This window comes from Hyperolius riggenbachi, chromosome 11, assembly GCF_040937935.1.
Source record: "Hyperolius riggenbachi isolate aHypRig1 chromosome 11, aHypRig1.pri, whole genome shotgun sequence".
Classification (NCBI taxonomy): Eukaryota; Metazoa; Chordata; class Amphibia; order Anura; family Hyperoliidae; genus Hyperolius; species Hyperolius riggenbachi.
In genome coordinates, this window is record NC_090656.1 from 213,176,977 (window position 1) to 213,191,038 (window position 14,062).

The following is a 14,062-nucleotide window of genomic DNA, read 5'->3' on the forward strand; positions in this document are numbered from 1 at the left end:
TCATTAAAGGGAAGGTTCAGAGAGGGAGGTAAAAAAATAAAAATCAATATCCACTTACCTGGGGCTTCCCCCAGCCCGTGGCAGGCAGGAGGTGCCCTCGCCGCCGCTCTGCAGGCTCCCGGTGGCCGACCTGGCCAGGCCGGCTGCCAGGTCGGGCTCTTCTGCGCTCCAAGGCCTGGCACTTCTGCGTCCCACGTGGGCACGCTGATGTCATCGGACGTCCGCCGGGCTCTACTGCGCAGGCGCAGAACTACTATATTACTGTATGGTGGTGCTGGGAAAGGTCTGATATTCGCTGTTATGATCTGAAGTAATGTTCAGATTTCTACACCTGTCCCATGACTAACGGTAAATTTTGTCCTCTGCTATAGGCGGACCTGAACTGTAATATCCAGGATGATGCCGGCGCATTCTATGGCGTAACGAGTCAGTATGAAAGCTCAGAAAACATGACCATCACCTGTTCAACTAAAGTCTGCTCGTTTGGGAAGCAAGTGGTGGAAAAAGTGGAGGTAAGCTGTTGTCAGGTCTCAGTAGTACACGTTATCTGGTTAAGGGACAACTGAAGCGAGAGGTATATTAAGGCTGCCATATTTATTTCCTTTTAAGCAATACCAGTTGCCTGGTTGTCCTGCTGACCATCTGCCTATAATACTTTTAGCTTTAAACCCTGAACTAGCATTCAGCAGATCAGGTGTTTCTGACATTGTCAGATCTGATAAGATTAGCTGCATGCTTGTTTCTGGTGTTATTCACCCACTAACTGTAGCCAAATAGGTCAGCAGGGCTGCCAGTCAACTGGTATTGTTTAAAAGGAAATACATTCTTCTCACTACGGTTGTCCTTTACAACAGAACCCCAGCAAAAACTTCTGTTTTTGTTTTGAATGGAACACAAGAGTTTCATGGGCTTGTATTGCCACTTGTCTTTGTTGGGAAGATTGCCACTGGCTTGCTGCGGAATAACCAGTAACCGGAAGTGTGAGTTCTAGGGATGAGCTCCTTAGTTCAGGTTCAGAATTCTTAACGAAACAGAGCTTTTACACTTGGAAGAGGAGTGTTAACTCAACCTTGTCGCAGCCTACAGCTGATGCGCTCCACGTCGCATTCCATCAGGAGGAGGAAGTATTGAAATTATGTGGAGTACATCGGCTACAGGCGTTGACAAGGGTGAGTTAAGGTGCGTACACATGCACTACATCCGGCAACGACGGGTCTCCCGGACCCTCCCGCTGGGCGGACGTTCAGCCGACAGTAGTGCGTGTGTACGCGCTGTTTGGGGACTGATGAGGCTGTTTCTGAACGATCTGCTGAGCGGATTGTTCAGAAACAGCCTTATCAGTCCACAAACAGCGCATACACACGCAGTACTGTCGGCTGAACGTCTGCCCAGTGGGAGGGTCCAGGGGACCCGTCGTTGCTGCCGATAGTGCGTGTGTACGCACCTTTTCACCTCTACAGCAGAGCTCATGTTTTAGTAAATTCCTCTTGGTAGAGATGAACAATGAGAATTAGTACAGTCAAAATAGTCAAGAATTGCTTTTAACTGACTCAGTCCCAAGCTGGATAAGCGCAAGTTTCATTATAAAATGAGAAAGTCGTCTGATGTTGGTCATGGAGATAATCCGAAGACATAACAACAAAAGTTCATGCATGAAGAAGAAACATGGTTTCCAAAGCCTGCAGTGAAATCTTGTACAGTTAGGGCCCGTTCAGATCACAAATACGGATGGCCATGCGTGCGGAACCCGTGCAGACCGCAACGCGTACGAACGCACGCCATCCGCGTTTGTGTGCGTTGTGTGGCTGATCCCATCACTAAAAAGTGAATGGAACAGCCGCGCGTTTTGACAAAATCTGCGTGCAGCATGCGTTCCCGGACCGCACAGGTCCAGAACGCATGCAGTTTGAACATCAGACAGTGCACTCTATGCACTGTCTGATGTTGTGCGTTTCGGCCTCCTGCACGTGTTTCCAGAACGTGGCTGGAAACGCGTGCAGTCTGAACGGGTCCTTAGTCATTAAAGTTTACCAGAGCTGAACAAAGTAAAAAGATTTATACATACCTGGTGCTTCCTCCAGCCCCATCCGCTGGGATCGCTCCCACGCCGCCATCCTCCGCTGCCCGCAGCTTCGGGAACCGGGTCCTGTCACTTCCGTCAGTCTGCTCCAGTCTACGCAGGAGAAGTGCGCTCTTTGTGTATCTCTCCAGCAGCTGCTGGAGAGACACGTAGAGGGGGCACTTCTCTTACGCCAGACTGGCTCCGACTGACGGAAGTGACAGGACCCGGTTCTCGAAGCTGCGGGCAGCGGAGGATGGCGGCGTGGGAGCGATCCGAGCGGACGGGGCTAGATCAAGCCCCAGGTATGTATAAAACTTTTTACTTTGTTCAGCTCTGAGTCCCTTTAAAGGTATTACCTAAAGAACTTTTGTTGTTATGTCTATAAAGATAAGATGTTAAGACACCTGAACTGAAGGGGATATGGAGGCTGCCGTATTTATTTCCTTTTTAAACAATACCAGTAAACAATACTTGGCTATCCTGCTGATCTTTAACCTCTTGCCGGCCGCGTCACGCCGATGGGCGTGGCTGCGGCGACAGCCCCAGGACCGCTTAACGCCAATTGGCGTAAAGTCCTGGGGCTCTGTTTTGCAGATCGCGCGCAGGCTGCGCGCGCATCTCTGCTTGGGGGGCGGAGCTCCGCCCCGCCTTCAGTCTCCGAGCGGCTATTGCTGCTCGGGAGACTGTTAGACGGCGTGATCGCCGTCTATTTATACAGTGCAGCTCTGCGATCAGCAGCAGCGCTGCACTGGGGACAGCCGTGTGACACGACTGTCCCCCTGGGGGACAAGAGAGCGATCAGCTCTCATAGGGTAAAGCCTATGAGAGCTGATCACCATGATTGGCTGGCTGGGGGGAGGAAGGGGGTTTAAAGGAACAGGTTTAAAAAAAAAACGAACAAAAATATTTATAAAAAAATAAATAAACATGGCGGGAGCGATCAGACCCCACCAACAGAGAGCTCTGTTGGTGGGGATAAAAGGGGTGGGGGGATCACTTGTGTACTATGTTGTGCGGCCCTGCAGCTTGGCCTTTTTTACTAAAAATGTCCTGGTCACTTGGGGGGTTTAGCCCTGCAGTCCTTAAGAGGCTAATGTGTCAGTAGTGTCCGACTCACACATCTGAAACAAGCATGTGACAAATCCATTAAAACCTCTGATCTGCATGCTTGTTCAGGGTCTGTGGCTGAAAGTATTAGAGGCAGAGGATCAGCAGGGCAGCCAGGCAATGTGCATTGTTTAAAAGGAAATAAACATGGCAGCTTCCATATCCCTCTCACTACAGGTTTGCTTTAAAGTGTCTTTTCTGCATTATTAAAAAGAAAAAAAGTGGTTTACTCTCTGTGTTGTCATTGGAGACACATTCACATCTTGTTGCATCAGTAGCAACAGAAACTTACACAAATCACAAGAATGCTGACAGCCAAGCAAATCTGGCAGAATTTTTGGCTCGGAATCCATTGAATTTGTGTGGGTCACAATATGGAAGCGGGTATTGCAGAACCGACTTTAAAGCTGCAAGTTCCAGGGGAATCCCTACTTGGTGACCTGTAGCAAATATGCAGCCAGTAAAGTCAGGATCAGAAGGTAGGGGAGCTGTTTATGTCGAGTAAGGGAGGAAGTTGCATCAGGATTCGTTTCATGCTTGTGGGAGCCAAGATGGCTCCTGCCAAGAACAGAATTTTCTTTATTTTACTATACAAGATTGACTGAAGTCAAAACGTGGACAGTGCGATACATCTGTTATGTTAGTAGAGCAAGTAATTATCTACTTACTTACGTGTTTTATTTTCCTGACATAGTATGGCTAAGGCTGGGTGTCCACTAGCCGCTGTGTGCAGCTGCACGGCAGCACTTCCTGGTCTGCATGTATGCAGACGAATCCCAGAAGCCATGCCATGCACGGCTATGGGATTTGCTGCCTCCTGCACAAAAACTGATGGCAGTGTCGGCCAAATTGCTACGGAAAGCAATTCGGCCGGCGGAGTCATTATTTCCCATGGCAGAGTTTCCCTGCGGGGAATCTCTGCGGATTCAGCCTGGTTTCCGCGCTAGTGGAAACAGGCCCTAAGGGATTGTTCACACCTAGAGCGTTTCAGTTTTTAGTTTTAGCTACTTGCCGATCAGCGGAAGCTTGGGGCGTGGTTTGCGAGCAATTGCGCGCGCATCTCTGCTCTAAAGGTGGACCTCCGCTTCCCCGTCAGTCTCCCAGCGGCGATCTGAGAGAGATCTGACCCCACCAACAGAAAGGTCTGTTGGTGGGGAGAAAAGGTGAGGGGGCCACTTGTGTGCTGAGTTGGAAGGCCCCACAGCAAGGCCTTAAAGCTGCAGTGGCCTATTAAGTGAAAAATGGCCTGGTCTTTAGGGGGGTTTAATACTGCGGTCCTCAAGGGGTTAAGTGCTGGAGATTTTGAAAATCGCCCTCAAAGAGCTTGTGCAATGATTCCCTTCGAGAGTGTTCACATGTGAGCAGTTCACTTGCGATCCGCTCCAAAAAGTGCTGCCTGTACAATATTTTGGGGGCGATTTGCCTCAATGGAAGGTATTGGGAAATCGCAGAGCGTTTGAAAAAGCGCTTTGTATAGCAATTTCCTGAGTGCTTCTATGAAAAAATACATTGTATTTATTCATTTCCGGATTAAAGAGTTCAAAAAAAATTTGCTCTGCAAAAGCGCTCAGAAAAGCCTAGGGAAAGGCGATTTTAAAAATCGCAAAAAATTGCTCAGAGCTTGAAAAAGCGTTGGCAAATTTGAATATGAACATATAGTTCCATTTACAGCCACTACAATACATTTTGTATGAGAACATTGAATAGGTAATTCAAGTTACTGGCCACCAGAGGGAGCATGGCTTTACAAAAGCATTTTGGAGCTACATTGCTAGAATTGGAGACCTGCACTCAGTGTCACCCACAGTTACGCAAATAAACCCATCCTTGGTTCTGCATATCTGTAAAGCCCATTAACAGTAAAATAGTTTGTGAACAATCATATTTTCAATAAGATTATTCAGATCGTATTGTATGAAAACAGAGAAGCTGATGGGTTGATTCGATCCTGGGTCGCATTATCGATTGTTTCCTTAAAATAATTGACATGGTGGATATTTTTCTCAGCTATGATGGTAACTGGTTCAGATACAGTTGCAAGATGGATCCTTTAACGCCGTGGATTGATTAAATACATTTTTTTTCTTTCTATCTGAATGACTTTTTGAAAACAAAACAATTTGTGAAGCATCACACCATTAAAGATGCCTTTAGGCCCCGTTCACATTGCACGCGTTCCCGTCCGCGTTTCGGGAACGCGTGCGGGAGGCCGACACGCACGACATCACACAGTGCATAGAGTGCACTGTCTGATGTTCACACTGCATGCGTTCCGGACCTGTGCGGTCCAGGATCGCATGCTGCACGCGTTTCCTAGCAAAACGCGCGGCTGTCCCATTCACTTTCAGTGAATGGGATCAGCCACGCAACGCACAGAGACGCACATGACGTGCGTTCCTGTGCGTTGTGTTCTGAACGGAACGCTCCTGCGTTCCGTGATATGAACGGGGCCTTAACCTTTGGCCAGTCATTGATTAAAAAGTGTTGCAGTAAGCAGTTGTAGATCTTTATAGCAGTCGCATAGGTGGGTCGACACCTCCTGAAAAAGATCTACCGTAATTAAGCATAGTTTCACTTCTGAACTCTCTTTTGATGGATAAAGCTGCTTGCTGCAGTTCTTGCTCTGTCCCAGAAATCTCCAGCTGCACATTTGTTGATTTAAAAAGAAACTCCGACCAAGAATTTAACTTTATCCCAATCAGTAGCTGATGCCCCCTTTTACATGAGAAATCTATTCCTTTTCACAAACAGACCATCAGGGGGTGCTGTATGACTGATATTGTGGTGAAACCCCTCCCACAAGACACTGAGGACCGTGGTACTCCTGGCAGTTCCCTGTCTGTGAACCCTGTAACATTGTGGGAAATAGCGGTTTGCAGCTGTTTCCAACAGCCAAAACAGTATACAGCAGCTACATCACCTGCCAGCAGTAAAAATGTCACCATGTGATAAATGTCAGAATATAAATCAGGGATTTAAAAGATTTTACAATGAGCAAACACTGACTAAATCATTTATACATAATTATTGTAAAAATTGAACATTTTTTTATTATATTATTTTCACTGGAGTTCCTCTTAAAAGCGGAACTATAAAGTTACTGTTTCACTTACCTGGTACTTCCCCAAGCCCCCAGCAGCTGTCCTGTCCCGCGCTGGTCCTGTACGAGTCTCCGTTCTCCCGCACTAGTCCTGTACGAGCCTCCGTTCTCCCGCGCCAGCCAGGGGGCTAACCAGGCAATCCAAAAGTTGCTGGGGGCTTGGGGATGACCCAGGTAAGTGAAACTGTTTGCTTTACAGTAACTTTACAGTTCCGCTTTAAAGTGTACCAGAGCTCAAAAAATAAAAAGAATCGATACTTACCCGGAGCTTCCTCCAGCCCTAGCACGTGCGAGTCCCTCGCCGTCGTCCTGATGTCTGCCGCTCATTCGCGTCAGTTGGGGTCTTCTGTGCATGTGTGGACCTCCTGCGCATGTGCAGAAGACCCAGACTGGACCCGACTGAGCCAGTTACCGGCGCTGATTGCTGCTGAGTAGTAAACAGCGGGAGGACATCCAGCAGCATAAACGGACATGTTTATGCTGCTGGAGGAAGCAGTGGGTAAGTATCAATTCTCCTTATTTCTACAGCTCTGGTACACATTAATAACAGAAGTTTTTGGCGGTCTAAGGCTGGGACAGGCAATATTTCGTGACTGACCTGAAGTGTTTATGTTTCCTGTTTGTATCTCTTTTGTCTCTGCAGACAGAATATGCAAGGTTTGAAAATGGCCGATTTGTGTACAGGATAAGCCGCTCTCCTATGTGTGAATATATGATTAATTTTATCCACAAGCTGAAACATTTACCGGAGAAGTATATGATGAACAGCGTATTGGAAAACTTTACTATTTTATTGGTATGAATTCCCATTTCCTGCTATAAAGAAAAAGACCTTTAACTCCATCAGGGTTAGGGGAAATCAAGTTACACCTTTTTAGTTTGGCTCTGTAGAGAGCACAGAGCTCTTGTTACAGTTGGTATGCTTTTGTGGTAAAAGTGACTGTTAGTTAACCTCCTGAGCGGTATGCCTGACACTGCGTCGGGCATGCCGCTTCAGGGGTTTTGCTGGTCTCAGGAGTCCACCGCTATAAAACTGTTTCTACTGATAAATAAGCTGTTAGCTAGCACTAGGCTAGCTAGTATATGTGGCCGACCTCCCCCGATTGCCCAGAATCCTTACCCAGCCAGGCTCCAGCGATCGCCTCAGCCTTCCCGCACAGCTCCGGTCTTCTCTATGGGGAGGATGGGGTCTGCGCATGACGGCGGTGAAAAAACCCTTTTTCGGAATAATATTTTTGCAGTGCTCAAGGAGGTACTTTTGTGATAATCCTATATACATAAAGTGCCTCCTTGGACTAGGTGCAATAAAATCTGTTCTGCACCAAGGTCTCATTTTACTTACAGTGTAAGTGCCATGGCCTTAAAAGGCTGCAGTATGATCACAAGTCTGCACTGGTTTCATTGCATGGGGGTAATTTATACTTCAGTGTGAGCAAGAAACAATCTTTAGCAATCATGACTTTTCTTTAGGCACTTCTGGAACCAGGGTAAGTAAAGGGGCGTGCATGCAAAAGGGCAACCTTATAATAAGCTAGTAGAATATCGGTACATTTACAGATAGTTTTCTATTATGAAGTGCAAACTGTGATAGTAAAATATCAGTAAATGATACTGATATTCTACTACAGATAAACCTAACCCTAATCTCACACAGAACCCTCCCTAAACCTAACCACACCTCCCTGCCTAACTACCCTCTGCCACTGCCCTCTTTACTTAAATTACTCTACTTACTGTATATCTGCTTGTCTTCAATACTGTATATCTGTATAACTTGTACAATACTACATATCTGCATAACTTGTCTTTTGTACTACTCGAGCCTGTATGTGTCAAAAATAATTCCAGGTACAACCCCTGTACTTGGCCATTAAACTTGATTCTGATTCTGATTCTAACCCTAACCAACCCCCTGCCAATGCCTAACCTTAATCCCTTCCCCTATGGCTAACCTTAACCACACACAGATGCCTAACACTCCCCCCCCCCCCCCCCATATTAATGAAACTAAAAGCACCAATTATCGTTTATTGTAATAACTGCTAAATATCTGGTGCAGTCATGGGTGCCCATACAGATATAATTTATAGGAGGAAATGTGCTGCTATTTCCTGCTATGAACTATAATTGGGCGCTTATCGCGGCTCCCAAATTCCCTGCTTACGTAAAGTGTCCATGGGGTTGATTCACTATAACAAATAACATGCCTTGTCAGAGTTAACGTGCCTTATCAGAGTAGCATAGCGAGCGCTATGAACTTATGCCTGCTAATTGGCAATGAGCTCCACTCATCCTGTCCTGAGCCCCTGCTGGTCCAATCACTATAACCTCTTGAGGACCATGGTGTTAAACCCCCCTAGTGACCAGGCTAATTTATGCTTAATTGGCCACTGCAGCTTTAAGGCCAAGCTGCAGGGCTGTACAACTCTGCACACAAGTGATTCCCCCCCCCCCTTTTCTCCCCACCAACAGAGCTCTCTGTTAGTGAGGTCTGATCGCCCCCCCCCAGTTGTTTATTTATTTTTTAATAAATATTTGTTGGTTTTTTTTAAATATTTTTTGCTATTTTCTTTGTATTTTTTTTTCTAAATCCGCTCCCTCCCCCCAGCCGACCAATCACGGCGATTGGCGGTCATAGACTTCTGCCTATGAGAGCCGATCGCTCTCTTGTCCCCCAGGGGGACAGCCGTGTCAGCGCTGTACATGTAAATACATGGTGGTTTCGCCGTGTAGCAGTCTTCCGAGTGGCGATCGCGCTCAGAGACTAAAGGCGGAGCTCCGCCCACCAAGCAGGAGCTGCGCGCGATCTCCTGCAAACTGCTGCCCCAGGACTTTACGCCAATCAGCGTTAGCTGGTCCTGGGGCTGCCACGCCCATCGGCGTGATGCGGCCGGCAAGTGGTAAAAGGACATTTTCCCCGCGCTTTGATTGATCCAATAGGCTGTCAAGTGACAGGCAGCCTATTAGGTCAATCAAAGTTCAGGGATAATGTCCTTTAAAGTGAGGGCAGGACAAGTGGAGCGCTTGTCTTTGCTAGTTAGTAGGCATAAGTTTGTAGCGCTCGCTATGCTACTCTGATAAGCCATGTTAACTCTGATAAGGCACACTATTTGTTATAGTGAATAGGGCTGAGCTCTCGGAATTCCGAGTTTGGCATCGGAATTTGGCAGGTCCGAGTACACACTCGAAACTCGAAAATTCGGCAGTTCTGAGTACCAAATTCGGTTTTCCATTGAAGTCAATAGGGCCAACTTCCGCAGTTAATTGTAAAGCCCCCGTACATGCTATTGTCACCAAATTTGCCACGTATGTTAAGCAAATTTAAAAAAAAAAACTGTGAAAACACCTTATAGTTTTTGAGAAAATCGATTTCAGAGTTTCATAGGAAAAATGTTTTTTAAACTCTGTAAAATGACACTTTGTTGCAGTACAGGGTATTGCATTTTGAGTTTGGAGTTCTGTATACATATTGTATACATTTCATGAAAACAAATAGCGTGGGGTCCCCCCTCCCGAGCCTTCTTAACCCCTTGTCTCCCATGCAGGCTGGGATAGCCCCGGCCACGTGGGGCTTCGTACCCTAGGCTATACCAGCTCGCATGGTCCATGGTATGGGGGGGGGGGGCCCTCTGTAGGAGAGGGGTGGCCAAGCCCCCCAGAGCCTTTGTCCAATCCATGGACAAGGGGCTCTTCCCCACCTCCAGTGCCCCAGGAAGGGGTGAGGCTGCCGACATCCTGGGGTCCCCTTTAAAGTGAACCAGAGATGAAGCACCCTCACGTATTTCACCATATATATCAATTGGAACATTAGAGAAAACAATGTCATTGACCATACATTTTCTCAAAAACTAGAAGTTTTTTTCACAATTTTTTTTTTCTTTACCATGTTCCTACTCATCTGCTTAACATATGTGGCAAATTTAGTGACGATAGCATGTTTACAATTAACCGCTGAAGTTGTCGCCATTTAATTCAATAGAAATGCACTCGGAACACGAAATTCGGTTTTCTCCTGCAGTACACTGAATTCAGAATTCAGCTGTTCTGATCAGCCCTAGTGAATGTATCATATTGATATATTGTTTCGCTCAAGGTGAGGAATTGTTGGTCCAGGGGGAGTTTTGGGGTGGAAGGCCCTCTTCTGTGTTAGAGTAGGGAAGGGTAAGCAATAAAGTAAAGGATTTAAAGATGACCCACATAGAGGCAAGGTGACCTTTGGATCAGTATTCTTACATTATTGTTTTTCATTCTTTTTTCTTTTTTTTTGTTTTGTTTAAAGGTGGTAACAAACAGGGATACACAGGAAACACTACTGTGCATGGCATGCGTATTTGAAGTCTCAAACAGCGAACACGGAGCACAGCATCATATTTACAGGCTGGTGAAAGAATGAGCACAGACTCCGCCCTTCACTCCGTATCTACTTTATCTAGACACACACTAAAAAATACAAAAACTTCACGGACACTGACTAAACCTCAACACTAGTGGCAGCGCCTAAGGCCCACCCAGCGTTTCTCTGCTGTTTCTTTCAGTGACGTCGTTTCTAATTTGTTTATAAATTAATTGTAGCTGTGAAACATTACAGTTTGTAAAGATTTCATAAAAAAGAAAAGAAAAATGTAAAAAAAAAAGTTAAATATGATAACTTTGAACTCCGGTGTAGGGGAAACGCCCGCTGTTGCTTTGCAGAGCAAAACGCACACAGCACGCTGATCCAGCAGCGACGCGGTAAATGGTGCCACAGCTACTTAAAGTAGACTCTGTGTACGTGGTGATCGCTCAACCTAAAGGAATTTAAAAAAAAAAAAGAAAATCACTGATTTTTCTATTTGAAAAAAATGCCTTTAAATTTTTTTTTCTTTTGTTAAAAAAAAATTTGCTTGGGACAAACAAGCAAAACACATTTAAAGTCTATGAATGTAAACAGACGTTTTAAAATGTTAACTTTTTAACTACCTGAGGGAAACGCATACAGACGAATGTAATTCTTAAGTTATTTTAAGGAAAAAAAAATGTTTCTTCTGTTTAAAACCAAATGCTCTATTCTTCAGATGTGCCTGAAAAGAGATGGGAGGACTTTTGTTTTTTTAAGTTTTATTTGTTCAGTCCAAAACACTATTAAGAAAACCGGTACTGCAATTTAAACCAGCCCTTGTGATTTTAAAATAAAAATATATATATATAGCCTATTTAAAAATAATGTACTGTACTAATTAAAAAAAAAAAAAAGTAGGTTAGTAAAAACAAACATGGTTGTTTTTGCAATAAGTCCAATTGTTCTTCTCTGTTTGGGGTTTGTTGTTAACTTACAAAACATTTTTTTTTATATATATATATGTATTTAAAATTTTGTCTTATGTTAATATAGTGGAGTGAAACTATATCTGCTGTAAATCTGTTTTTCTTAAAAAATTGCACAAATTAGGGGGTGCTAGGATTTTTCCCTTTTTATAATAATGTCACTGAAATTGCCTGACAGAGGGAGTTACGTCTGGTAAGATCTAGGCCTAAGATATGTACACTGATATTTGAAGAATATGCACTGTAATATAAAATTACCTCCAGGCACAAAGTATAGGCTAGATATATAATCTAGTTAAAGGACCACTAGCACACAAATTAGAAGTACATTTCTCCCAGAGTGAAATGAGCTGTAAATTACTATACTCCTATGTTTCTGTCACTTATGGTATTTTGTAAATATCTGACAAAACTGAAGGATTTTGGACTAGCCCATCTGCTCAAGGGGGATTCTTAGTATTTCCTTTATTCTTTACAAATGCATTCCCTGGCATGTATACAAAGATGCCGGGCAGCATCCCTACCGATTTACTCACTATTTTGATAGATTGACTGAGCAACTGCTGCTCAGTAAGTGCTTTTGAAAATAACAAAATTCCAGAGAATCCCCCATGAGGAGATGGACTACTCCAGAACTTGTCAAGATTTTTTTTTTTTTATGTTTTACTACCTACTGTAAGTGACTGCAAAATAAGAGAAAAGTAATTTATAACTCATTTGAACTGTACATTTTGTTTTTGCTATAGTGGTCTTTTTAAATATTTATTGAAGAAATTCTTACATGCATTTTAAAGACCTACAACATGATTATTTAAATCTCTCTTCACCTACTCTAACACACTGCACAGTAGCACTCAGAACAGGACAAAGGGGCAGCATTGTCAGTCAGCCTGCGATGCACTGCACTTTGATATTACCTACGGGAGTGGAAAGTATTGTAATAACCGGCTGGTGTGCTGCTTCTCCTTGCAGTCCTGTAAGTAGATTTGGGGAGTGGGCAGATATGTCAGCTGCAGTGAAAACCTGCAGCTCAAAGTAGCTGGGTATACAGTGTGTGGTTGGCTAGACTGAAAGCCAAATGTTTTGGTGAGAAGTTAGATTTTATTTTGTAATTGTCTGGTTTGAGGTCAGTTTTAATGCTTAAAGCACCTGACAGATTTTTATATTCTCAGGTTCATTCTTGCCTATCTCCTGTGGTTTGGCTCCATGTCGGCTTAGGTACATATCAGTGTACATTATCTTTGTGCATGCTGGTTTGGAGCCAACTAGTAGGCCCCATTCACATATTGTGTATATTATTGTCATATTGGGGGGGGGGGGGAGTGGAACAAACCTTTTTAAGTTTCAAATACAATTTCCACTGCCAGTTTTCCTTATGAAGCACCATAAGGTGTTAATATCAACATTCAGTACAATGAGAGAGTAGTAATGATAGAGCTGAACTACATCCTGAATATATCCAAACTCCACAGGGAGTGATAGATAATTGTAGTGTGATGTACAGTCACTACAATCTTGCAGTTCCCAAAGGCAAGGAATGAATAATGCAGTAACTGTATCACATACTTGCCAACTGTGGAATCTGTGATCCCTAATCCTAGGAGTCTCCTCCTCCTGCTTAAAATAATACAAAAATTAAGCCCAACTCTAGCTTCAAGTAGTTTTTCTTCATGTATTGTTTTTAGTTCTATGTTGGACTCTGTGGCAGAGTTTACTGTTACCTATGTAGAAGAAGCTTCTTGCTTAGCGGAAGGTTTATACCACTTCTATAGAACCTGGTCTGTAGTCCAGACTTCCCGAGTTATAAGCTGCTATTGTTTCAGAGTTCAGTCTGTGCTCCTTCTCTCTCATAGTCAGAGCTTCATGACAAAGATGATTAAAAACCATACCCAACAGAACCTGATACTAAAGCAGGACTTAAAGGGGTTCTTCCGCGAATGAGGAAAAAAAATCAAAATGGTTTATGCATAATCTATTAAAAATCCTTCTAAAATAGTGTGAAAAGTTTTTTTAAAAAATGAATGGTTTCACCAATACAACATGTAATGTATACAGTGACGGCTGAGGTGACTGTGAGGCTAATCCATTTGTTAGGGGTGGTTTTTTTGTTACTGTCATTTCACAAGCTGCTCCCTACCTAGTTTTCATTGCTGTAATGCAGGGCTATGATGAAGTGCTGTGCAATGGCAGTTACAGCTGAATAACGGCTGTGCTGCTCTGTAGTTTCTGCTTGTACTTCCTTACAGAGCTGACCCCCCTCCCCCCCCCCCCCTCTCTGTACTGTACTGTACTGAACTGTAGCTCAGGCAGCTAACTTGCCGTGCAATGGATAGGAAGTCCTCTGCACAGACGCTGAAGTCTGGTTGCCCGGCAACGAGGTAAACACGTGATTTGCTCCGAAGAGCTGCCCGACCTCTGCCTACAGGGAGAGGCGGGGGGAGGGGGGTCAGCTCTGTGAGGAAGTACAAGCAGAAACTACAGAGCAGCAC

The 14,062-nt window shown here is 44.4% G+C and overlaps 1 protein-coding gene across 4 annotated transcripts in view; it reads left to right on the plus strand.

Moving 5' to 3' along the window:
- TEAD1 (TEA domain transcription factor 1) overlaps nt 1-13,509 on the plus strand; it is a 248,592-nt gene extending 235,083 nt beyond the window's left edge. For all 4 annotated transcript variants that reach the window (XM_068260967.1, XM_068260969.1, XM_068260968.1 and 1 more), the window contains 3 exons: nt 372-512; nt 6,913-7,065; nt 10,549-13,509. In XM_068260967.1, coding sequence (XP_068117068.1) covers nt 372-512; nt 6,913-7,065; nt 10,549-10,662 — 408 coding nt within the window. In that variant the 3' untranslated portion in view covers nt 10,663-13,509. The remainder of the gene's footprint in view (nt 1-371; nt 513-6,912; nt 7,066-10,548) is intronic.
- Nucleotides 13,510-14,062: the final 553 nt, after the last annotated feature.